The sequence below is a fragment of the Streptopelia decaocto genome (genome assembly GCF_964273445.1).
Source record: "Streptopelia decaocto genome assembly, chromosome: 6".
NCBI lineage: Eukaryota > Metazoa > Chordata > Aves > Columbiformes > Columbidae > Streptopelia > Streptopelia decaocto.
In genome coordinates this window covers 13,198,994-13,222,601 of record NC_138660.1, presented here as the reverse complement: position 1 = coordinate 13,222,601, position 23,608 = coordinate 13,198,994, and the positions used below count along the sequence as shown (strand labels likewise).

Here is a 23,608-nt window from a genome sequence, read left to right as displayed (position 1 = left end):
ACTGAAAACAAGTTAATTTTCTTCATGCAGTTAGAAACTTTTCTTGTCACAGCTAGCGCAGTCGTTGTTTGAATTAAGTGTGAGAACAAGCAGATAACACCCTGGGACAGAATTAATGTTTTCATTCAAGTGACTTTCCAGTGGTTTTGAGTTGCAACAAAGAGAATGTAAGAATTCGCTGTTATCTTAGTTCTGGGAGCCAAGGTCTTTCTGGGCGCACTGCCTGCAGGTGTGAGGCAGCTGGGAACCTGTTCTGGTTCTGCTCCATTTTGGGGGAGTTCCGTTCAGGAGTTTTTTTTAGGTCAGCCTTTTGCCACCCTGACATTTTGCGCTTGGCCTCTGGGCCTTTCTGCCTTTTTCTCTCTCTGCCTGGGATCGGCTGTTCAGGACCAGGGTGATCTCCCTCTGCCCAGGACTGGCTGCTCAGCACGGACGGAGTTCATGAGGAATTGCATTGAGTATCTCTTATATTCTATTTTCCGTTTTATATATGTTAGTAGTACGTTATTTTATTAAACTGTTTTTATCTCAATCCACACATTTCTCCCTTCCCTTTTGATTCTCTCTCCTATTGGGGGCAGGGGTGAGCAAGCAGCTATCATGGTTTTGATTGCTGGCTGTGGTTAAACCATGACACTCTTAGTGCAATTTATTACATCTTGCATATGTCTGTAACTTGGGTTTTAGCTGCACAGTCTCTTTGGAATTGGTTTTTACAGTCTGCAAGAGAAGTTGTAGGCAGAGTTAACATCTTTTTTTAGACAATCCTCTACCTACAAACTTTGTCTTACATTGCCTAATTATTGTAGCTCTATAGCAACACTATCATTACCGCACAATAGTTACCAGAATTTGAAACCTGAAATGGAAAATGTGCAGAACTTTTAAAACCCCAAGTTAAGCAACGACAGTGAATTCTTAAGCTTCCATGACATCAATAGGTCTAATAAAAGATGCAGTATCTGCCTACATATGTTGCACTGGTCCATGTCTTGCAAGATCAGCGGCAAAAGCTCATAGGTTCAGAAATCTGTTTTTATTCTATATTGTGGCTTTTAAGCAAGTCTCACATCTGTTTAGTAAGTAAGCACAGTGTTAGTATTCTTCACAAACATGTTTATTTTTCTGTAAAGTATTTGTTGTCCTACCCTCAAACATTTACATTAATCAGAATTTAGAGAGACAATTGAGATCAAACACAAATGCACTTTTGCACGTTCTCCATCACTTCCCTTAGCCTCCCTGCACAAAAGCACTTCACATTTTTGTATAAGGTCAGTGATTGTACTCGGGCAACTGCTTGGCCTTGTGTTGTTTGCTTAAATATAAATGGAGGAAAAATGCCAATACTTATAAAATGCTTTTGCAGAGTCATTTCATGAAGCAATCCCGTTTTCTGTCTGAGGCTGGAAATTATGCAGAAGCATTTGATGAAGTAGCCAGAATGAGACGATGCTTGCACAATCATGTGTAATTGTTTTGCTGCAGACTAAAGAACAGCATTATGAAAAGCACTGAGGTACTACACATTGCTGCACAATGCTGGAATTCATTTAAACATGTTTAAAACACGTCCCTGCTTTGAAAAGTACAGACAACAAGCCTAGATGTAAAACTGCATATTGAGGTGGAATGGCCAGTGTTTATTAACCACTGTGTGCTGCTAAATTAGATGAAATGCTGTTGGATGCAAAGATGAGCCAAGAGTAGGTTTATGGTCCAACATCTATTAAATTTCCTTAAATACACAAATCCTCTTTGTGGTGAATCTCAAGTGGAAAGTACAGACGTGTCAGTCCTGACCATCCTTCAGTTCATGAAACTCAAATAATATGTAGAGCCTGATGTGTTTATATGTTTCATCTGTGATTCTGCTGCTATGGAGGAGTTACAGCGATTAAATCTGGCAAAAGGAGGCAGAAAGTAGCAGGTTAAACATAAGTAAGGAAAAATGTCCTTCCCATAATGATGGTAATTATTATGATAAATACTCCCTGAGGAAAGACTGAGTCAATCTTTAGTGATCCCCTGACAAAATGAAGGCTTCTTTCTGGTACCACTTTGTTTGTAGGAAATGCTTCTGCCTGAGTGCTGCAATATGGCAACAATAAAACAACGATCCTTGTTACAGCACTTTCCACTGAATATAAAAATTGAGGTCATGCTCTATTTCAGTTTTACAATTCCTTTGTCTGTACCTGAATTATTTAATAATAGAAAGGTCAACTGGTTCTCTTTAGGTTTTAAAAAATAAATACAACCATTGTCTTTGTGATCACAGAATTACTGTTAAAAGCCCAGACACTGCTATTTATACAGTTATTCTAAACCCTATTCTACTACTTAAAACTGTCAGCAATTTATCATTTTTGCAATATAAAGCACCACCAAAGATTGCACAAGCTGCTATGCAAAGATAGAGTAGGATAGTTCCTACCTACCAATGTGGCCATCTAAGGTTAACATCAAGGGCAAAACCTGTACACAAAATGAGATCAATAGTCCCGTATCACTCCTTGCCTGGCCATCATCAGAAGGAATTGGTGTAGATATTGTTGAAAATATTGCCACTGCTAGGGGGTTTAAAAGCAAGTTAAGAGGTGATTCACAAAGAAGATTTGCTGTGATTCTCAAGGGCCTCTCCATCTGTAAACCCTGCCAGGATGAGCATATTGAAGGTGCAAAGTCAAGGATTAAAGTGTATGAAACCTCTCTGTTGATCAGATGCTCAGCAGCGAAGTGGGTTTTTTTTGTTCTCTGCTAGTCCTTCTGGCCTGGCATTAGGAGATGACACTGCTCACTGTGGGCAGTGCTGGCTGGTGTTGAGCAGTGCCTGGTGCTTGTACAACTGCCCCATTTTCATCTGCTGTGCTTTTATATTCACATTGCATCAAAATATGTAACTGTACAGGATGAAAGGCAACAGCAAATTGGATTGTGCCTTAATCTCAGCTGGAGCGCTGCCTTTACAAAGAAGATGTAAACCAAAAGCCTTAAGGCTTCTTGCAGACAGAAGAAACTTGCAATACATAAAGTAGCTGTACAAAGACTGAGCAGTCCCTGAAGAGCATCTTTGCCTTTCAGGAACAAGCCTGAAGTGGGAGAAGCCCCTCATGTAAATGCCTTTCTGCAGAGGTGATGGTATTGACCGTCTTCGAATTGAAATCTTCTATGCTTCAGCATCTCCTCACTCCTAGTGCCGCCTGACAAGAGCCCATCACTGGAAGGAATGGTCAGTGAAGCTGATTCGGGCATAGACACCATCACCTCCCCGTGCCCCCATGACCCCCAGCAGTGGCGGGTCAGGGCAGAGCCCACCTTGCCCATGGCCTCTCGCTGGGAGACGGTCACTGAGGGACAGATGGTCACGGAGAGACCCTCGCTTAGGGACAGACGGTCACTGACAGACCCTCGCTGAGGGACAGACGGTCACTGAGGGACTGTCACTGAGGGACTCTCACTGACAGTGGCTAAGGGGCCATTACTGAGAGGCTCTCGCTGAGGAACAGTCACTGAGGGACGCTGGCTGCTGCCCGCCGCGCCTCAGGGGAGCGGCACACCTGACAGCTCCTGTCAGCGTCCTCCCTCCCTCCCTCCTCTCCCGCCTTCGCTGCCTGCGTTCTCCCTTGGCTCCATCTCCCTTTCTGCCACGACTGCTCTTGCCCCACCTCGCCTCGCCGGCCCCAGCAGCGGCGCCGCCCGGGCGCTCCCCGGCGCTGCGAGCGGCCCTCCCGGGCGGCCCTGCGTGCCCTCCCGGGCTCTGCGGCGGCAGGGCGGCCTGGGGCTGGGTCTGCCCCGGGTGAGCTGAGGGCAGGCGGGGGGAGGACTAACAGAAATAACTTTTTATTTTCCTGTGGGTTTTTATTCACACACGCTCCCCCCCTTTTCCTGCCGGCGGGGAGCGCTGGGGGAGGGTTTCCCGGCGCTGAGGCGGCGGCGGGCGGGGGAGGGGCGGCCGCTCCCGCCGCTGCCCCAGACAGTGGGCGGGGCTGCGGCGGCGGGAGGGGGAGGGGCGGTGCGCGCCGCCGGCGGGTTCGTGCCCGCGCGCCGCCGCCGTCTCCGCCGCTGTCTGCGCTGCCGCCGCCGTCTCCGCAGTGAGGTCACGGGTGGGCGGTGCGTCCGCGGCGCCTGTTCCGCTCCCCGGGCTGCCGGAGCCCCCTCGGCGCCGGGTGAGGAGCCGGGGAGTTACCGGGGAGGGGGAAACAGAGGTGCCTGGTGGGGGAGGGAGCGCCGGCGGCCCCGCGGTGGGGGAGGGGCGGGAGCGCCTGAGGGGGATGGGGTTGAGCCGGGGGGAGGGGCGCGCCGTCCCGGGGAGGGAAGAAGCAGCGGTGGCGGCGGGTTGGGGGAAGGGGAGTGCGGGCGGGGAGAGGGGGCCGGGGAGGGAGCCGGGGAGGGAGCGAGGCGGCGGAGCGGCCCCCCGCGGGAGCCGGGCAGGGCGGAGGGTAGAGCCCGGAGCGGGAGGGGGTGAGTCCTGCCCGGAGCGGTGCCGGCGGGGCTGAGGTGAGTCACGGCGGGGGAGGGAGGGAGCAGGGGGCGAGCGGCGGGATGCGGCGTCCCGGGCCCTTCCGGGAAGGGGATGCGGGGTGAGGAGCCGGTTGCCGGGCGGAGGGGATGGAGAGCGGCCCCTCCTCTCTCGGGGGACCCCTCCTTCCCGGGGTGCACGCCGTGAGGGAGCCGCTCCGGTGCCGCCGCCCTCCCCGGCCCGCCCGCGGCTGCCGGGCGGGGAATGCGGCGCTCCGGGAGCTGCCGCCGGCTTCTCCCGTCTGCCCGGGCTGAAAGGGAAGCCCTCTGCCCGCTCACGTTTCCTAATTAATCGGGAAACCTATCCCTTCTTTGACATATCGAACTCATATTTTTGGGTGGCTTACGACTGGCCTCTTTCTGTTTTCACAGGTTGTCTGGACAGACTGATAGAAATCTGTGTTAGCACGAGACACGGATTTAGCCCATGGCCTGGATCTTACCTCTATTACTAATAGCTTGGGGTGGGCAAATTCTGACACACACCAGTGACATCTATGTGAAAGGTGACTCTCTAGGGGACATTTAGGTTTTTGCCGGCGATCTGGATCAGCTTTTAATTTGAGGATTTATTTGTGAACTACCATAGTAACTCTGGTGATGGTGAAATCATAAAGTTGGCAGCACAATAAAGCAAGCCCTTAAGATTGTGTTTGATCTCCAAGAACTGAAAGTGCTGAATAAAATTTTCATGTAACTTAAACTAAATTTTGGATCAGTTGCATTAAGATCAGCATTCTTCAAATGGAGACCCATTTTTCTATTTTAGTATTTAAATAGAGACTTATTTGAAAAGACAATATATTTTTAAAAAGAAAAAATGATCAGGGACAGACGTTCTTGCATCAAGTCATCATTTTTTACTAAATCGCTGTACAAGACTACTGTGTAAAATAATGGGCAGGGTATGAAAAAAAGCCTTTTGTATACATATTGCGGTGCAGTTTTTATAAGAGAAAATTGAACAAGTAACTGTAGAACTAAGAAAAAACTGTAACCTCTCTTACTAATTTTATGGTATTACGTGCAAAACAAGTTACAGTTTTTACTGTTGGACTGTAAAATAACATTTTACTGGAAGTGCAAAATTGGTGTACCTGAGGTAGTTGAGACCACTTGAAACTGGTTTTTGTATGAACAAGCAGGAAAATGCACACTCAAGACTGACTTAATTAAAGCTCTGGCATTTAGCAATGGAAAGCCCACAAATAAACTTCCCTCTAGGTCTAGTTTCAGACCAAAAAAGGAGTGGGATCCAAGAGGATGGGAGTCCTCCATTAAAAAAAGCAATGACAGAAATGCACGTAAATAGCAACGTACGAGTTGTAATAAATAAATTGCCAACAATAAAGAAGGAAAACTTGGATGAATATGATGAAACTCCTGCGGAGGCTGATGGGGAAACCACCAAGCCAAACAGCACTTCGCTATCTGAGCCTTTGAATTTAAATCCAGGTTTGAAACACACGTTGGCACAGTTCCACTTGAGCAGCCAGAGTTCACTGGGTGGACCAGCAGCTTTTTCAGCTCGTTATTCCCAGGAAAGTATGTCGCCCACTGTCTTCTTGCCTCTTCCATCACCGCAAATACTTTCTGGTCCGCTGCTTATTCCTCCAGACAGCTCTACAGAACTCACCCAGACTATACTGGAGGGGGAATCTATCTCTTGTTTTAAAGTTGGAGGAGAGAAAAGACTTTGCCTGCCTCAAGTGTTGAATTCAGTTCTCCGAGATTTTTCGTTGCAGCAGATCAATACAGTGTGTGACGAACTGTATATATACTGCTCCAGGTGCACTTCTGACCAGCTTCATATTCTGAAGGTTTTGGGAATTCTTCCATTTAATGCTCCGTCCTGTGGGCTAATTACGCTGACTGATGCTCAGAGACTATGTAACGCTTTACTGCGTCCTCGCACTTTTCCACAAAATGGCAGTTTTCTTCCTGGTAAGAACACCTTGGCCCAATTGAAAGAGACTGGCAGTGCCTTTGAAGTAGAGCACGAATGCCTGGGCAAGTGCCAGGGCTTGTTTGCACCTCAGTTCTACCTTGCGCCGGATGATCCGTGTATCCAGTGCTTGGAGTGCTACGGGATGTTCTCACCCCAGACGTTTGTGATGCATTCACACAGATCCCCAGACAAGAGAACGTGCCACTGGGGATTTGAGTCGGCCAAGTGGCACTGCTACCTGCATATTAACCAAAAATACTTAGGAACGTCAGAGGAGCGGGAACTGAAACATCTCTTGGAGGAAATGAAGGAGAAATTCAGCGAGAAAAATCAGAAAAGAACTCGGTCCAAAGTAAGTTCACCTACGCTTGTAAAATTCACAAATCTTTTCTGCTCACACATAAATACTTGTTTTGGAAGCGTGTTACTTGCTTTTTTTAAATGGGAATGCTTGTCAAATCAAGCTTAAGTTAAATTTGTGAGATTGCTTCACCATGGAAATACATTTCTTGTTAAAAGGTGTCGTAATTTGTTGCCTCTTTGGGCTATAAGTAACATGCAAGCTGGTTTGGCTTTGTTAGTTCTTTTTCTGTTCCAAGGTATACAGTCTCTGGAAAATTCGGCGCTATTGTGGAAATCTTCATTCTCCCATTTGACCTTTGAGAATGTTTTATGCGGTGTGTGTTGCAGCAGCTGAGCAAAGCAGAAAGGAGCTTGAAAGTCAAGTATTACAATTTAATTCTTCATTTGTTATTTTTACTCCAGCACACACATGTGCGGTGTGTGGCGACCAGCTTGCTAACCACCCATCTCATGACTTTGCGTGCTGGGTTGCTATTTAGAAGCCCGAAGTCTGCTTGTTCAGCAGTAGCTTTCTGTTTAAACCAGTTGTATAGAGAAATATGCCAAAAAGAGGGGGTTTTAAGCAGCCCAAGTAATGAGCTGTAGGCTGGTATCTTGACAATGGTTAATATTAGATGTTGTATTTTTTCCTAAAATACTGCTGCAAGTCTGTGCTGTGGTTCAAAAATACAGTGCTTATTTTTCCCTTGGAGAGCTTCTATGTTAAATAATGAGACAAGCACACGATAAATATTGACCATCATATATGTTTCCATTCATAGAAGGTACAATTTTGGGGGTATAATTTAAACTTAAGATGCTTTAATGTAGTTCCTGCCCCATGACTGATTCTTTTCTGTGTATTTGGTGTTTAGATGTCTGTGTGATGGCGACTGGTTTGATTATATATCCCTTTTGCCTGTCGAGTGTTTTGTGGTGGATTTCAAAATAGCAGCAAGAGCAGTCCAGATGGTTGAGCCCACAAAGGTGTGCTGTAAGGTGAAAACTTTCAGCATAAGCTGAAAAGTTATTATTGCGGAAAGGCTTCCTGCAGTAACAGGTGTTTTTACAGTTGTGTCAGCTTACGGTAAGGGATTTTATCAGAAAATTTCCATGAAAGTCTGCAGTATTGTGTGCTTCTGCATGAGGAATTGGTTGAAGATGAGGGTAAGTTCATAGCAAGGAGACTTTGCTTTTCATCTGATGAAGACTTGACAGTCTTTATCCTTGTAGTGCCAGTGTCATAAACTATAGTATAATGGATGCATCAGTGGAAATAGTCTTCTGTATTCATACCTATAATACTGCCTCCCTTTTCACAGTAGCAGATTTCAGATCATGAGATCTTTCAGTTTCATGTGTACAGATGAAAACAACAGCTGAAATTAGCAGTAACAGTAACTTGGACTGGACTAGTGCAAATGAAACACAAACACTTTCTGGAGTCTTCTGTTGCAGACCTGTGTAGTTCTTTATTACGAAGCAGCATATGAAATCACAATGCGAGAGAAACTGTGAAAAGATAAAATGCTGGGGAAAAGGTGGTGGTGTGTTTTTTTTTTTCCCTTTGTGTTTCATGGATATTCATGTCGAAAGTACAAAAGATTATAAGAATTTAATAGGGGGGTGTTGGAGCACAGCCTTTGTTTCCCTGTCCTGGGGAAGCTTGCACAGCTTCAGTAGCCTTTTCCTTCCCTCATTTCTGTGGTGTGAGAGGTATTGCATACAATGTGTAGACATTCCCTTTTCTTACACTTCTAGGAAATTTATTTTCAGATGTTCCATTTGTTGTTTGTCACCTTCTTACCACCTTTGCTGAGTCAGTCCTCAACAGTGCTGACGCAACTTTGAGGTTATCTTGGAGGGCCCAGGAAGATCAGTTGCCCTTGACTAGGCCTTTGTCCATCCAGGAACAATTACTAATTGAATCCCATAGTCTGGAGCATCCTAGATCCTATGCCTTGCCTTTCTCCTTAGCATTTCATTCTGAGTGTATTCACTTATCAGTGAAAATGCGCTTTTGCTTTCAGTGTTTTAAGAGCAGGCAGTGTACTCACAAGGTTAATTTCTTCTATTCTTTGTGCTAATACGAAAGCTGTAAGCTATATATTTCAGTGTTTCTTGTTTTCTGTTGAGTTCTAGACTCTGCAGCGTGACATCCACCTGCTTTTCACAGGAACAGCTGTCACTAAGTCGCTGCTGATCTCTGTGCTGGCAGATCCTCATTCCTTTTGACTTTGCAACAGTTTCTGATAATTGCTCTGCGCTAAAGCTTTGTCTTGCCTTTCAGACTAATTCCTTGAGTTGGTCACCACACGTGGGGAAAAGCTCACGATGTGGAGAGTTAACCTTTCTTCTGAGTATTTTTGTAAATCCCTTCTCTGCTAAAGCTACTGGCTTAATGATTAGTCTGAACCCACTACTCTATCTATCTATCTATCTATCTATCTATCTATCTATTTTTTTTTCCTTAAAGAACAGCTTTGTGCAACTAGCTTTAGAAGAAAAATAAGACATGTTTTTCATGTAGCCCTTTCGACCAGTTTAGGTAGGAGTAATTCGATTTTAAGTTTACTTGGTTATATTGCCTTAATGGAATTATTTAAGAGCATCTAAACTAAACAGATTGTTAGGTTATGAAATACACATGTGTATATTGACATAGAGGCTTTATCTGTGTTGACCTAGAAGGTGAGGAAGGAATCATGTTTGTTTCTGATTACCTTTCATTTTCTTTCCTAAGTAAAATTTTTTTATTGCAAGTTATGGAATTCATTTGTAAAATGTACACTAATGGGTAGACAGTACAGTTGGTTTCCATTTGAAATAGCTGGGAATGTAAAAATCTGACCTAATAACTTGAAAGTACAGATTACCTGATATATAATTCTATATGTAAATACATAAATGTGGGAAGATGTGGGTCTTAAAACACGGACAAGATGTGAATCAGAAGTTAAAATTGGATTACTGTGTTCTAGCTGTAATGTAAGTAGAAGAAAATATGTACATTATTTAAATTATTAGAATGATACGACTAAGGCGAAAAAGCTTCACAAGTGTCAGGATGAGGCTGTTTTTCTAGAGGTTCTTGGCTGTGTTTCAGATCTTTAGTATTTAAAGGCTTCATAATGAATTTACTATTCTGCAGCTTAACTTCCTTGTTACCCTCCCTCTTTTCTTTCTATCTATCTATCTTGGAACTGATTTGGGGAACTTCAAGGGTGGAGTTACATTTTGGTTTCATTGCTAGAGCTGAATTTAGTCAGCTGGAAATTTTGACCAGAATATTGTAGATGGGATTTGGTCTTTCTCATGGTCAAGTGACATTCGCTTCTGCAGACCTTGGTACCAGCCACACCTGTGTCCTTGGGTACTCTTTTGGCTTCCAAAGGTGCTGGGTCTGGCTGGAACGGTGTTAACTTACTTTGTAGCAGCCTGTATGGTGCTGTGCTTTGGATTTGTGGCTAAACCAGTGTTGGTAGCAGACCAGTGTTTGGCTGGCAGGGGCCAGAGAGATACTCTATACTTTATAATGTCATGCTTGGTGGTGAAAACTGGGCTAGACGGGGAAGAAAGGATGTTTTAGCATCCAAAGTGGATGTTATTCAGAGACTGTGCTTGTGGGAGGTAATGAATGATAGTTTGCCTGTATCTTGACCCAGGAGCTGTCTTGCCCTTGTCCCCATCCCCTTTGGGCTGGTGAGGAGGGAGTGGCCGCCTGGGTGCTCAGCTGCTGGCTGGGGTCAACCAACCACACCTTGCCTGAAAACCCGCTTCCCAAGGCTATTTTAATATGATGAAAAGAAGAACCAATTTCTTAGCAATGGGTCTTGTTTAATGTATGACAAGACACCTTTCACTTGAAAGTAATAGTAACCTTGCAGTTCAGCACAATGTTTCACTAGTAATTCCAAAAATATTTCTGGAGACAGAAAAAGAAGTGCTTTCCAAACACAAAATGCACAGAAGTTTTTTAAGATAATAGATTCTGATGCACCTGAATTAATTTTGTTTTTTACTGCAGTGGGAATGGTGGTGTTGTGTTACTGCAGCAGCTTTGCTCACTTCTGTAGTACAAATTCATGACAACTGAAGAAAGTTCTATCTCTGGAACACCAGTAATTGTTCCATTTTATTCACAGGTTTTATTTTGTAATAAAGTATCTGGCAGGTGTTTATTATGATATGGATATTTTATTGCAAAAGGCTCCTACAGGCTTTTGGTAATTCTAGTTTCTGCTTTATGTTTCTCTCAAACATTTTTAGCATGCCTTTGGCAGAGTTCTGGAAGCTCACCAGAGCATTTATATAGGTTTGTAAAGAGATTTTCTTTTAATTTTGTTGATACTTTGTACGTAATGGGAAATTTGAGATGAAAGAACATCTGTAGCTTGCATCGCCCTACATCTCTGCCAAAGACACTCCACTTCCCAGTACCCTGGTTTCTCTGATGTGTATGTATTAATGGTATAAATGCCATTCCGCTGAGGAGTGTTTCTGAAAATGTAAATAACATGTATCCATCTTCCAATTACCAATTTATTTTGTTTTCTTTAGGCAGAATCACAGCAGAGCCTGGAGTTATCGCAGTGGTATCCAGTTATAAAGCAAGAAGCAGAAACTGATCCTCAACCACCCTCCTTTTTCCATCCCAGGTAACTGAATTTCCTCTATAGAACTGTAAGCACTGTATACACAAGTATTTAAATATTTTTTGCTATTTAAAGATAATTTATACTGAAAAAAATGTACTTGCAACCTGAACTGTTAGCAAAACTCTAAGAGCTTGCACAGGAATAATTGAACCCTAACTTTTAATAGATTTCTTAGTGTAAATATTAATGAACTGCTTATGAGTGGTTTTTGGTGCAGCACTGAAGTATGAGTATTCTTCAGCAGGCAATACAATTGAAAGGTAATTACAATTTTCCTTTTCAGACTAGAAATGACAGAAGGTAATTTTTAAGCTTTCATATTACAACACAGTGCATGCATGTGGAAAGCTGTATAGGGCCTATTTATCATGGGCGTAACTTAATTTCGTTTCAAAAAACACCTGTGAAAGGTGTTTGAAGGCTTTGTTCCACACTGGAACAATGGCTACAGCTGAATTGTCTGTTGATTAGTTTCACGATTTTAGAAACTAAGTGCATTTCCTTAACATAGTACACAGTTTGTCGTCTGCATCGAGGGAAACTCTTTCGCTTGACGTACCTCTTACCCTCATCCCCATGCGGTTGTGCATTTACTGTATCTGGGTGAGATCAGACTCTTTTGGCTAGCAGCGTGCATCAAAACAACACGCGTCAAACTAGTGCACAACATTGGTCCCTGTCATGCCCCAGCACTGTCTGTACACAGCTTTGCTATTTAAAGAGTGAAATGCTCATTTGTGCTACACTGGTCACTTCACCCATCCTCCATTGGCAATATAAGGATTATGAAAATGCTAGAGTCTGGATTCAGTGGCATTCTAGTTTCACTTTTTGCATTTAAATGAAGACTTCATATGATTTTCTGTATGATTTTTTTAATCAGCCATGTTTAGAAAATCCTTTTGTTTGATAGCCTCAAAACCTTATCTGGATAATCTACTCAGTAAAGATTAAGAGGATCATTAGGATTTCCTCTTGCATAGGAAAAATTTTAAAAGGACGTCTATTTTTCATTGTAACTTTCACAGTTTGAAATCACATTAAATTAAAATTACTGCTCTATACCAGTCATCATTTATTATGCCTTACCTTTAATTTTACTGTTCTACTGTTTCAGTTACTACCTTTATATGTGTGATAAAGTGGTTGCCCCAAACGTATCTCTTGCATCACAATACAAGGATGTTGCAAAAACAACAGTCAAAGCTTCAGAAATAATTAAATCTTCACCTGGACAGTCAGAGAAGAAGCTCAGTAGTGGAAAGCACAAAAAAGCTGCCTCCTATCCAGAGCTTTCTCTTGAAGAACAGGAAAAAATAGACTTGAAAACTGGTGTGGAGCAGCATAAATGTTTAGGTGAGTAGTGAAAATTATGTTGAAGATTTTTCAGTTTTTATACCATATAATTTCGGAAATCTCAACACCAAGCTAGTATTTTGTGATGTCACTTCAGTTTTCCATAAACTCTTTTGAGTTTTATATAAATCTTCAGTTTTCTTTGCTTCTTTTTTAACTCTGGAAGTTTAATTTTCTGTAACTGTTATGCTGTGTTCTTTTCTTTATAGATCCCCCTATGTCAACTCGTTCTGCAAGAGGTGGAAAAACTGAACGCATTTCTTCCAAAATCACTAGAGACTCCAGCCGTGTTGAAGTAGGTAATGATGTGCGAACCTTGTCCCCTACTCTCATGAAAGACATCAGTTGTGAAGATGATAAGGGAAGGATCATGGAAGAAGTAATGAAAACCTACATCAAACAGCAAGAAAAACTAAATTCTATTTTGCGGAGGAAACAGCAGCTTCAAATGGTACAGTGCCAGTCTGAGTGCATTTCACTTTTGTCATTGGAAAACTGACTTTCGCTTGTTGGTTTTAGAATAAATATCACAGATTACATTAATTTAGAAACACCAGAACACACTGATGTTTTTCCCCCAGCTTGAGTCCAGACACCGAATCTTTAATACCCCTACACTTCTTAGGTTTGAATCCAGTAAAAAATGGTGTCTTTTCAGTTTGCAACTACTGTGTTCAAGCAGCTCCTTCATTCATTTTATCCAAATGAAAAGTACCGCTTTCACTTTAAAATGTTTTCCAAACATTTAAGTATTTTGGCAAATATAGTTTAAGTCCTCTAAAGTTTCTCAGTTTCCAGGACTTTAAAGATGCAGACATCAGTATTCTAGGAATGGTCTTTTCACTGCCCTGTATAAAAAAGAGTACTGCCCTCCTGTTTTTATTTGATGGCCCTTGTTTTTAGGGGGATTTTATTAGTCTTTTTTTAGTAATGGATGACATTAGAAGTTGGTGTTCACTTGTGATTTTTGCAGTTCTGTTTTCTACATTCAGGTAAATACTGTCTTGGCTTCTTACATTCATAGACCAGACCTAATTTTTTATTTCATTTTATGTTAAGCTGAGAATCCATGTGCTCAGATAGGGCCCTAGAACTGCTGCTTTTAAGTTGTTCTGCTGTTGGAGGTAAAGCTTGTAGCTAAGTTTAAAAAAATTTAAGACTTTAAAAATTATCAAAAAGCTAGGGGAAAAAGAAATCTAACTCACTTATTCTGTGTTCTGATTATGCGCTTCTTACAACTGTTTTCCGAGGTTCACTGCTAGAAATTGTGAATCTGATTCAGAAAACTCTGTGTACTTGAAAATATAAATAATTTCTTTATATTGAAATGCTTGCTCCAGAAGTCCAGGCTGCCATTGATAAGTAGATAAACACCATTATCCGGCTGTTGTTATTGATAGATAAATGTGCTCTTTTTGGCCCCATTGTTTTCCATATACATATTTAAATTATGTTTTTTACTTTTCTGGTCTTAGAACCAAGGTGTATGTGATCCTGATTTTTTTTGACAGGAAGTGGAAATGTTAAACAACTCTAAAGCTATGAAGGAATTAACTGAAGAGCAACAGAATTTACAGAAAGAACTTGAATGCTTGCAAACAGAGCATGCTCAAAGAATGGAAGAATTTTATTTTGAGCAGAGAGACTTGGAGAAGAAACTGGACCAAGTGATGAAGCAGAAGTGTAGCTGTGACTCCAATTTAGAAAAAGACAAAGAAGCTGAGTATGCAGCACAGGTGAGAAGGGAAAGTTTATTTCAAACCAAACTGTGTTTAATGTATCAAGAAATAGTGAAGCTGTTGCTCAACCACCTTAAGGTTTCACCTGTTCCATGTGTTCTGATACCAGAGACTAATGCCAAAGTAGGTCACAGTGAGAACAATATTTATTTCCCTGTCCTTTGATTACAACTGTGGTAGAATGCAACTTACAGAAACCCTTCACCTGGCAAGTGTTACAGGATTCTCCTTCCAGGTATCTGTATGATGTTATTGACGAAGTACTAATCCTAAACATAAAGTCTGTTGCACTGTCATTTATAACAAATTTTTTTTCATGTATATAGACTTGCCCATGTTATAGTATTAAACATTCCTGTATTAGTTACAGAAACAAGCTATAACATTTTTCTTCCTTTTTCGTTAAAAAAATCCAAACCTCACAACCACCTTTTTGTCAGGTTAGTAGCATACCTTGCGGCTTTTTCTGTTCCTCGGTGCTAGAATCTTCTGTGCTATCTGATCAGCCCTCTTCTGTGCTCTGTCAAAGGATTGTGTCAAGAGTTCTCTTGGAAATAATCATATTATTGTCTTCTATCCCTGTCTCTTGGATTCATATGTCAAAACCTATGGAGATATTTTTTCTTTCTTTTTAACTTTTACTACTGTTTTTTTCACATTGGAGGTTATTCGTATCAATTCAATGGAAAAGATCCAGTTAACACCAAAGGGAGCCTTGGAATGCCCCTTTTCAAAATCATTTGCAGTTATGATTGTATGTATATTGAGGTATTTTGTACCATGTCGTGGAAAACTAGTCTTCACAGTTTTTTTTTTAATTAACAAAATCTGAAACTTCAGTAAAGCTTTGATCATTAGATTATAGCTGTATACATTTCCTGTTCTTACTGTCTTGAACTAAGAAACAGGCAGTACTTGAGAGACAGGTTTTGGTATTTTTGGGGAGTAGGGCAGAGACGAGCATCATAAATCCTCCTCATGAATTTAATTTCGTGACATCCCACTCCACAGATTCCTAGCCTCTGCTGCCAGAAATAATCCTCTCTGACTAAGGCCTGATTTACTAAACATCTGGTACAAGCCCTATTACTGCAAGTAACGACATGTTCTAACTTACAAAGATAATAATGTATAGCATGTTTTATATGGCTTGTGTAGCTCACTTTCTTTAGAGGGTAAAAACTAGATTGTTCCCCAAGGAGACTGGTTAGATCTTTCTTTTGAAGTTAGACTTTGAAAACTTGCATGAAAACTCTGTTGTTACCTGTGTGGTAGAGCTGTTTGCAACATATAATTTGAACCTTTTTCTCCCATTTATCACACCTTACAATAGATTTTGGTCCTTAGGTTCCAAGCAGTTGTCAGAAGTACCTGAGTTAAACAGAAGTTCTGGCAGCAGGTAACTTGCCCAGGCTGTGTATACAACATTTGAAAAAGAACCCCTTAGTCCATCTTTTTGAAGCAGTCGCCCAGGCTGCCTTTCCTCTCTGAGAACTGTGGACTGGGAGGAACCCTCTTTGTACATTAAGCAAAATGAATAATTTGGGATTTGCAACTTGGTTAAATATCTGTTCTACTTTCTAAGCCTTCCTGAAGATGCACTTAATGTCTTCTCCTCCTTTTTAACTAATGTATTAAATCGTCTTGTTTAATTGTTGCTTTACCCTGTCAGTCACAATAGGGCAGTATAACCAGTATTGGAACCTTTCCTTAGAGCTGGAAATCAAAACTCAGCCAGAGACTTGCTTATGTAGAACATGCTGTAACACGTAGGCAGTGGGCATTGTCGTGCTGCAGCAGTTTACTTCATCCAGGTAGTGGAGTCAGAAGGCTGGCATTAATTTGCAAGCAAAATATTGCTGTCTAAGAACCACTCAAATATTTTTGATGACACTAAGAACCATTTAAATATTTATGATTATACGAGTGGAGATGAAGATTCACTGAATGTGATGTTTGTCTAAAATCAGCACAGCAGCTCTGTACCTGGTACATTTTATAGCAATTTGCAAACAGCAGTGATCCCATGTGCTTCTGCTTCTTTCATTCTCATGAGCCGTCTTCCTCATTTTTGGTGAGGTGTGTGTTTAGTGGTGATTTGGATCAGGTAGGTACCTGTCTTTTATATAGGCATGTGGATTTTTTTAGATCTGGTGAAGTCTTTTTGTAAGAAATAATCCCTTAAGTCAACAGTAGAGAACATAACTGGTTTCCATTCTCCTCCCTGTTTTGATTGCTGGTAGTATATCTATAAATAATTGGCAGTAACTTTCCCACACTTGAAAAATTCATTGGGCTTTTCCAGATCTTACTGTAAATAAGTTTTGATGACACTCTAGCAAGTAAAGGTGAAAAAGAAATCTAATTTCTGTATTTAAACACAAAGTATTTCACAAAAAAAGGAGTGTACTCATGTTTATGTTTGTGATCACAAATGTACAGGCAGTATGTTCAAAATTTTCTGAATCTAATTTCTGGTAATTCTGTTTCATTTATGTTAAAGGGTATCAGAAAACAGTGATTGTCGTTTAGTTCTAGATATTCATTAAGGCTTTGAAATAAACAAGTAATATTTTGTCAGATAAGGGAAATGAACCTGGGAAATTAAAAAGTACTGTTTATTCTGGGATTTGTGAACCATCTGATGCAGACATCATCACACTCTTCCTAACAGATTATATGTATATTTGACATGGTCTAGTGTGACAGTTCTTATAAATACAATTTATATGTATTTAAAAATTAGACTTCTCGATGTTTTTATGCTACTCTGATGTTTATGCAACTTTCCATATCAATGTCATTTGCTAATGATGTAGCAGGTAACTGCGTAACTGTAGAAGATGAGCTGATAAGTACCGGTGAACAGAAATATTTGTATCTGATGCATACAGTCGTCATCAGTGGCATCTTGAAATGAATAGTTGACATTTACAAATAAGTTTGCTAAAATCTGCTCTGCCTCTCCGTCCTCTCTCTTTTACAGCTGGCAGAATTGAGACAGAGATTGGATCACGCAGAGGCAGACAGACAAGAGCTTCAGGATGAACTGAGACAAGAACGAGAGGCAAGGGAAAAGTTAGAGATGATGATAAAGGAGTTGAAGCTACAGATCTTGAAATCTTCAAGAAATGGAAAAGGAAAATAGAAATTGGAAGAGGAAGCGTGACTGCGTCCTTCAAACAGGGTGTTTTGGTTTTTAATGAATTGTGAGCAGTTTCTGCATGATAAGAAAAGTATTCTTTACAGATTTCTATTTCCCAGACAAGGACAGATGAAGATATACATATATATATATATATATATATAAACAGAGATGGGTGTACATTTTTAGATTTTCCTAACCGATGAAAATCTGCATTTATTTATACTGGCGTTTTTCTCAAACAATGAAAAATATGAAACTCTTGAATTTAGAGTGACCAGTTTCTGTCTATTTCTAATGCAGTCATGAGGACTCTTTACCTTTTGTCTGTTGAAATGTATGTAGTGATCTTAGTTTGCTATCAATTGCACATCCAGTTATAGAAGTACATCAAAAATATTCTGAATTCTTCAAGGTCAAAAGGAGTTTGGGTTTCAGTGAGAATTATGTCTTCTCAAATGGGGTAAAGTAAAGGCAGCTTTTCACCTGTAAGGTAAGATGCAAAATTGCCATGATGATAGATGATTGATCATCAAAAGTGATTTACCAGCAGGAATTTTCCCATAATTTCGTTACGTGAAGTCAAGCTAATAGTTTCAGTATTTTGTATTTAACAACTTGTTATCAATCTAAAGAGTTTTAGAGCCAGCATTTGGTTGCCGTGCTGGAAGAAGAAAACATTAGGGGTTTTTTGTAAATGAAAAAATCTACAATAGCAATATAATCTTTGGAAATTAAAAATTCACGCGTTTCCTTTTGTTTCCTTCTATATAGTAGATCTGAAAGAAACGTTAATGAAAGGCTTAAAGGTGTGGCTTTTCCTTCTAGAAACTGAGAAAGCTTGACTTGACTGGTTTTCAGATACCAGTGCTTTCAAGAAAAATAATATATATTAAAAATATATATTCGTTTCTTTAGTACCCTAAGCCTCCGCTCTTTGAGCTTCTTGCCAACTTGTGGATTTTTCTTTCATTACAAAGAACAGGCCTTAACTGACATTGCGATAATAGCTTAAAAAAGAAAATTCTGAGATACGGCACTTTGAAAATAATTTTGATAGTCTCTGTTTTTGAATGGCATGGTAATGTTACCATGAAGTAAGAAATACAGCATGTTTGTTAAGCTATAACATTTGAAAATGTGTAATTGTACAGAATTACTGTTCTATGTATATATAATGTTTGAGTACTTTGGAAGTCTGGTTCGTAGTGGATTAGACGCATGACTACAAAGTTGGATGAAGAAATACTTTTTTGCACTTCTCTGCAAAACATTTGATAGAGGTGACAGATGTGAGCTGATTATGTCAGTGACTAGAAATATTTTAGTAGTTCTGGTATTTTACTATATAATTTTAACTTGTGCTTTAGCTTCTATTGTTGAGGTACTTAGGTTTATTATTCTCTTAAAAATTGAGTTAATTTTGGATGAAACCACTAGTAAAAGCCTACCTGGGTTATTTTTTTCCTGAACTAGTAAAACTGAAAAGCTTTAAGTTCTTTTTTGTTTCTCTTTTAGTGGTATAACAGGACTGAATATCACAGAGAAAGATAAAATTGCACATATATTTACATTGAATGAGAAATGAGGTGTTAAATTAAATGTTGTGGAGTCATAGGATAATTCTTTTATAACTGTTCATAATTTTGTTTATGGACTTTGTGGCATATTTACACTGACGGTTCAAGCAGTTCAGCAGTTCAGAAAAAATATCAAACAATTTCTTTGTCAGTGTTGACCATAAAAGAGGACGCAGGTCACATTTTCCCTTCTTCAACTCCATCTCCAAATTATTGCTTTAAAGAAAACAGGAAAGTAGACAGCCTGTCTTTGCAGCATAGTGTTGGTTTGGAAGGAAGTGTTTGAGTATAAATGATGCTGCTTGTGTATGCATTCCTTGCTTTAAAAACACAATATTTTATTATAACAACCAGCAAAACTGTGGCTATGGGGAGAGTTGGCAAGAATGTTGATAAAAGTATGATTATTAGAGGATGGAGTTTGAAGTAGTCCAGTGTGATCAGCAGAACCTACGTTGGATTAGCCACATGGGCAAGTCAAAAAATACCGTCCTGGGAAACTGAATTCAAAGTTTCATCGAGGTATTATTAAGGGATTGAAAGAGATAATTTCTAGTTGCTTTTCAGGATCAGTGTTTTGAACCAGCCTTGTTCGATTGTCAGTGTAGATAATGCCGTGCAGACTCATTTGATACAGCTGCAGTAACGAATTTACCACAGTATTTATAGCTTAGCTGTTGAATGTATGGAATCCTCATGGCATTATTATATTGGAATACTGTATATTCCATTTCTATTCAGGTCTTACCTATGCTGTGTGAATTCTGCCCAAATTTCCTGTTTTGTCACCGGGTAGATGTTCTGCAGTGGCAGTTGCAGTGGGGTACTAGTAAGCCCGGGTTCCTGTGCCTCAACCAGCACGTAACCACCTCTCAACCAGCTGTTAATTGGCTTGTGCTGGAGACCGTTAAAATGCTGGTGGCCATTGTTTGTGCTAGTACTTTCACTGTTGCAAGAACTCAAGCAACTCTGTGAAGTTTTTAGCAATTCCAGTTGCAGATAAGGCCTCCTAATCGTTTTAAAACATCTGGCTGAAAAAGCAAATGGAACATTTATTAAAATGACTTTAAAAGTAGCTTTGTAAATATTCCATTTAGTTAACTGAAAGTTAGAATGCATTTTAAATTATTGTAATCCTCTTAAAATTCTTCAATATTACTTTCAGGCTCTTTACATAAGTAATTTTCATATGTGTAGACTTAATTTTATACTGATTTTAAGTAATAATGTATACATAAATGTGCCATAGATTTTGTGTGTTCACACTCTTTGAAAGATAGTTTTTTAGTAAATTGTAAATAATACTGTATAAGTTCTAGAACAAATACATGTTGACGTTTTTTCACTACCTATACTAGTTATATCGAGTGGTTTACTTTACAGAAACTTGGAATGCACACTTAAGGGCCCTCACTTAAGTGCACACTTACCCAGTAGAAACTAATTGTCATTTGGTCCTTGCTTTTGGTCACAGCATGCTCATTTTATGTATTATTATTTGTTTTGCCTTCAGTTACTGCTTGCTGATCTCCCAGCCAAAAAGTCATTTTCCCAGATAGTTGTGACATGAAGCCTGTAGGGAAAAAATCCTAAAATTGTCCATAATTTAGAAAGTTGCATTATTGAACACCTAGACCAAGGTCAAAGTTGCCTAGTGCACCTTGAGGAACAAATTAAGTAGGATTCAAGGTGAATATCTACTTTGCTCTTACACTTTTTTAAAAAGAGCTTTCACATGCTTTGTGTACCCTAATCAACAAGAAGATATAAGAGCTTAGAGAGTGAAACTCTTGTATCCCTAGATGAAAGAGATTTTTATCTAAATCTCCAAACTTAACTAAGTCTGTGTTTTAGTTTTTGTAAAGCATATAGTTTAGCTTGAGTATTTAGATAAATGTAGTTATGTTTCACATTCTTAAACTAATTTTATTCTATATTTAATATATTAATAGCTTAGATGTAAAATCATTTGTATATAGTAGAGGCATAATGCAATTAGTGAAGTAGGAAAAGTTGAGTGGGAGCGTAAAGCTACTGGTGGCCTGAAAAAATAAGGCTTGGCCCATATTTTGGAAGTCACAATGTTTTATTCATACATTCTTGTTTTATATCGGGGAGGGGATAGCTAGAATGTGTTCTGGAATTTTTGCAAAACTTTCTTAGCATTAGTCATGAAGTTGGCCTTGAAATGCCATCATGATCATCTTCCTAGAATTCACTTGTTCGTAGAGTCTATATTTTGATTGTCAGTAAAGATAACATTGTATTTTTTCTGCACTTAATTCGTGTAATTAATCCACACAACAGAGTTTTCTGTAACATGGTGAAGTTGACAAAAGATGTAATTACACCTACCTGTTGATCTGTGCTTGCAATATTTCAGTAATTTTATTGAAGCTGTCAATGGTAAGCAGCAGAAAGCTGCAAATTTCGGTTTTCTTTTGCTCATTAAGTTTGCAATGCAAGTATTCATCAGTTTTCATTACAGGAAGCTTGTAGAATATTTGCTGCCTATTTCTGTTTCAAAAAGAGATCACTTTTTTAGCTTTTGTGAAAGCAGTTATTGCTTACAAATCACACAATAATTTTGTTGCGTCTCCATTACTTAGAAAATTGTTTGTTCCAGGGTTAGTGGTTCAGTTGGAAAATGTTTGAAAAATGAGTTTTAGGCACTTCATCAAGCACAGCAAATAAATTTTGCTATTTGAGAATTGATTAAATGTAACAATATAAATGGATTTTTTTTTCTTCAAATATAGATACCTCACTTAAAGGAAAGCACAGCTGTACTATTTAAACTAATTGTAGGAAATAAAAAGTTGGTCTAAAATATTTTGTAGCCATTATGTTGCTTTCTGTGATTGACTCAATCTGTTTCTCTGTTTTCATACTCACTCTCGAAAGTATTTATTGATGTTGACATGCCAGTGTAATTATTTGAAATTACAGAAAGTAGCTGCAAAACAAGAGTCTGCGTTAGCTCGAGGCAACAGGTTGAATGACTATTCTGAAACCAGAGGGAAGCTTGTGAACAATGATCAGTGCATTCAACAGTTTTTAATACTTTGCCAATGATGTACAGTCCTCTTGTCAGAGTTGCTGTGGTTGCATTACATGACACACAAAACTGTCCTCTACCTCACGTGAGATTGAACAGATATTTTATATGGTTTTAGTAAACAAGAGGCATCTATCTGGTCACTTAGTTTACAAATTTTGAATTATATTTATTGAAACATGACATACTGTGCTCTTAGCTTATACCTCAATTGTATTTTGTGCTGTTATCCATTTTCATGCCTTGTAAATACCTGTATAGATTGTGCATTCAAAAACAAATAAAGAACTGTAATGTCAGAACACTTGGCTTTGAAATATATTTGTACACTGAGTTGTAAACTTGACTTTTTGGAAGGTGTTTAACAACAGCGCTTGTCTAAGGAGGACAGAGTCTTCCTTCATTTGATTATAGTGAATTTAAACCTGATTACAGTGGAACTCATTAGCAAATTATAGGCATTTTTAGCAAAATCTACAGGATCAATAGCCCTCCCTCACCATGAGTCCATCTTCTAAATCTTTTTTTATTGCACTGTGAAGATACTATTGACCCAAAAATGTTGGTGTATCTTGACATAAAGTTGGTATTTATGTGTAAATACAACCACTTGTATATGTGGCCTGTTCTCTTGAGGCACAGCTTCTGTTGAGACTACTTGATGAGTTATTCACACTCCTCCTTAATAGCTTAGTGATGAGCAACATAATTAATACATCACCATATAAAATCCTGAGTTTTATAAAAGGCTAGAATCAGAAATGAGAATTATACATTGTGTGCTGATGAAAAATATGCCCTACAGTGACTTTCAGGAGCTCTGTGTTTCTGTAAATCACGTTATTAAGTTGCTTAACATTTTTTGCCAACCATCAGGGAACTTCAATAGAAAATTTAGAGTAGAGAGGAAGAAGGGAGCTGTTCTGTAAGCTGTATGTCAATGGGGCTTCCTTTAGGTTGAGCTTCCACCACTTACAACAATAGTCTGCGTTCTGTTGGTGACTTTTAAAAAACAAACATACAAATTGTAGTAAAAAAAATACAACTTTTTGGAGATTTTCTAAGTGATTTTGTTCATGCCAAGCGTTGGGCTTTTTTGACAGATAAGCAAGTGCAGTCACACATATTAGACAGATATTTTTCCTTCCCCTTAAACCAGAGTAAAAATGCTTTGTCCTTGCTTCAAGGTACTGGTCTTGCATATAGGAAATCCTCATTACATTTCAGATTATTCTGAAGTCTAATGTACCATGTACTTGCC

At 39.6% G+C, this 23,608-nt stretch overlaps 1 protein-coding gene across 1 annotated transcript; it reads left to right on the top strand.

The window, feature by feature from the left end:
- The first annotated feature begins 3,997 nt into the window (after positions 1-3,997).
- Positions 3,998-22,649, top strand: SKIL (SKI like proto-oncogene). Its single transcript, XM_082056561.1, has 7 exons — positions 3,998-4,169; positions 4,894-6,821; positions 11,372-11,469; positions 12,587-12,825; positions 13,035-13,276; positions 14,337-14,561; positions 17,551-22,649. The coding sequence occupies exons 2-7, from the start codon at positions 5,715-5,717 to the stop codon at positions 17,710-17,712; spliced, it is 2,073 nt and encodes a 690-aa protein (XP_081912687.1). The 5' UTR covers positions 3,998-4,169; positions 4,894-5,714; the 3' UTR covers positions 17,713-22,649.
- Positions 22,650-23,608: the final 959 nt, after the last annotated feature.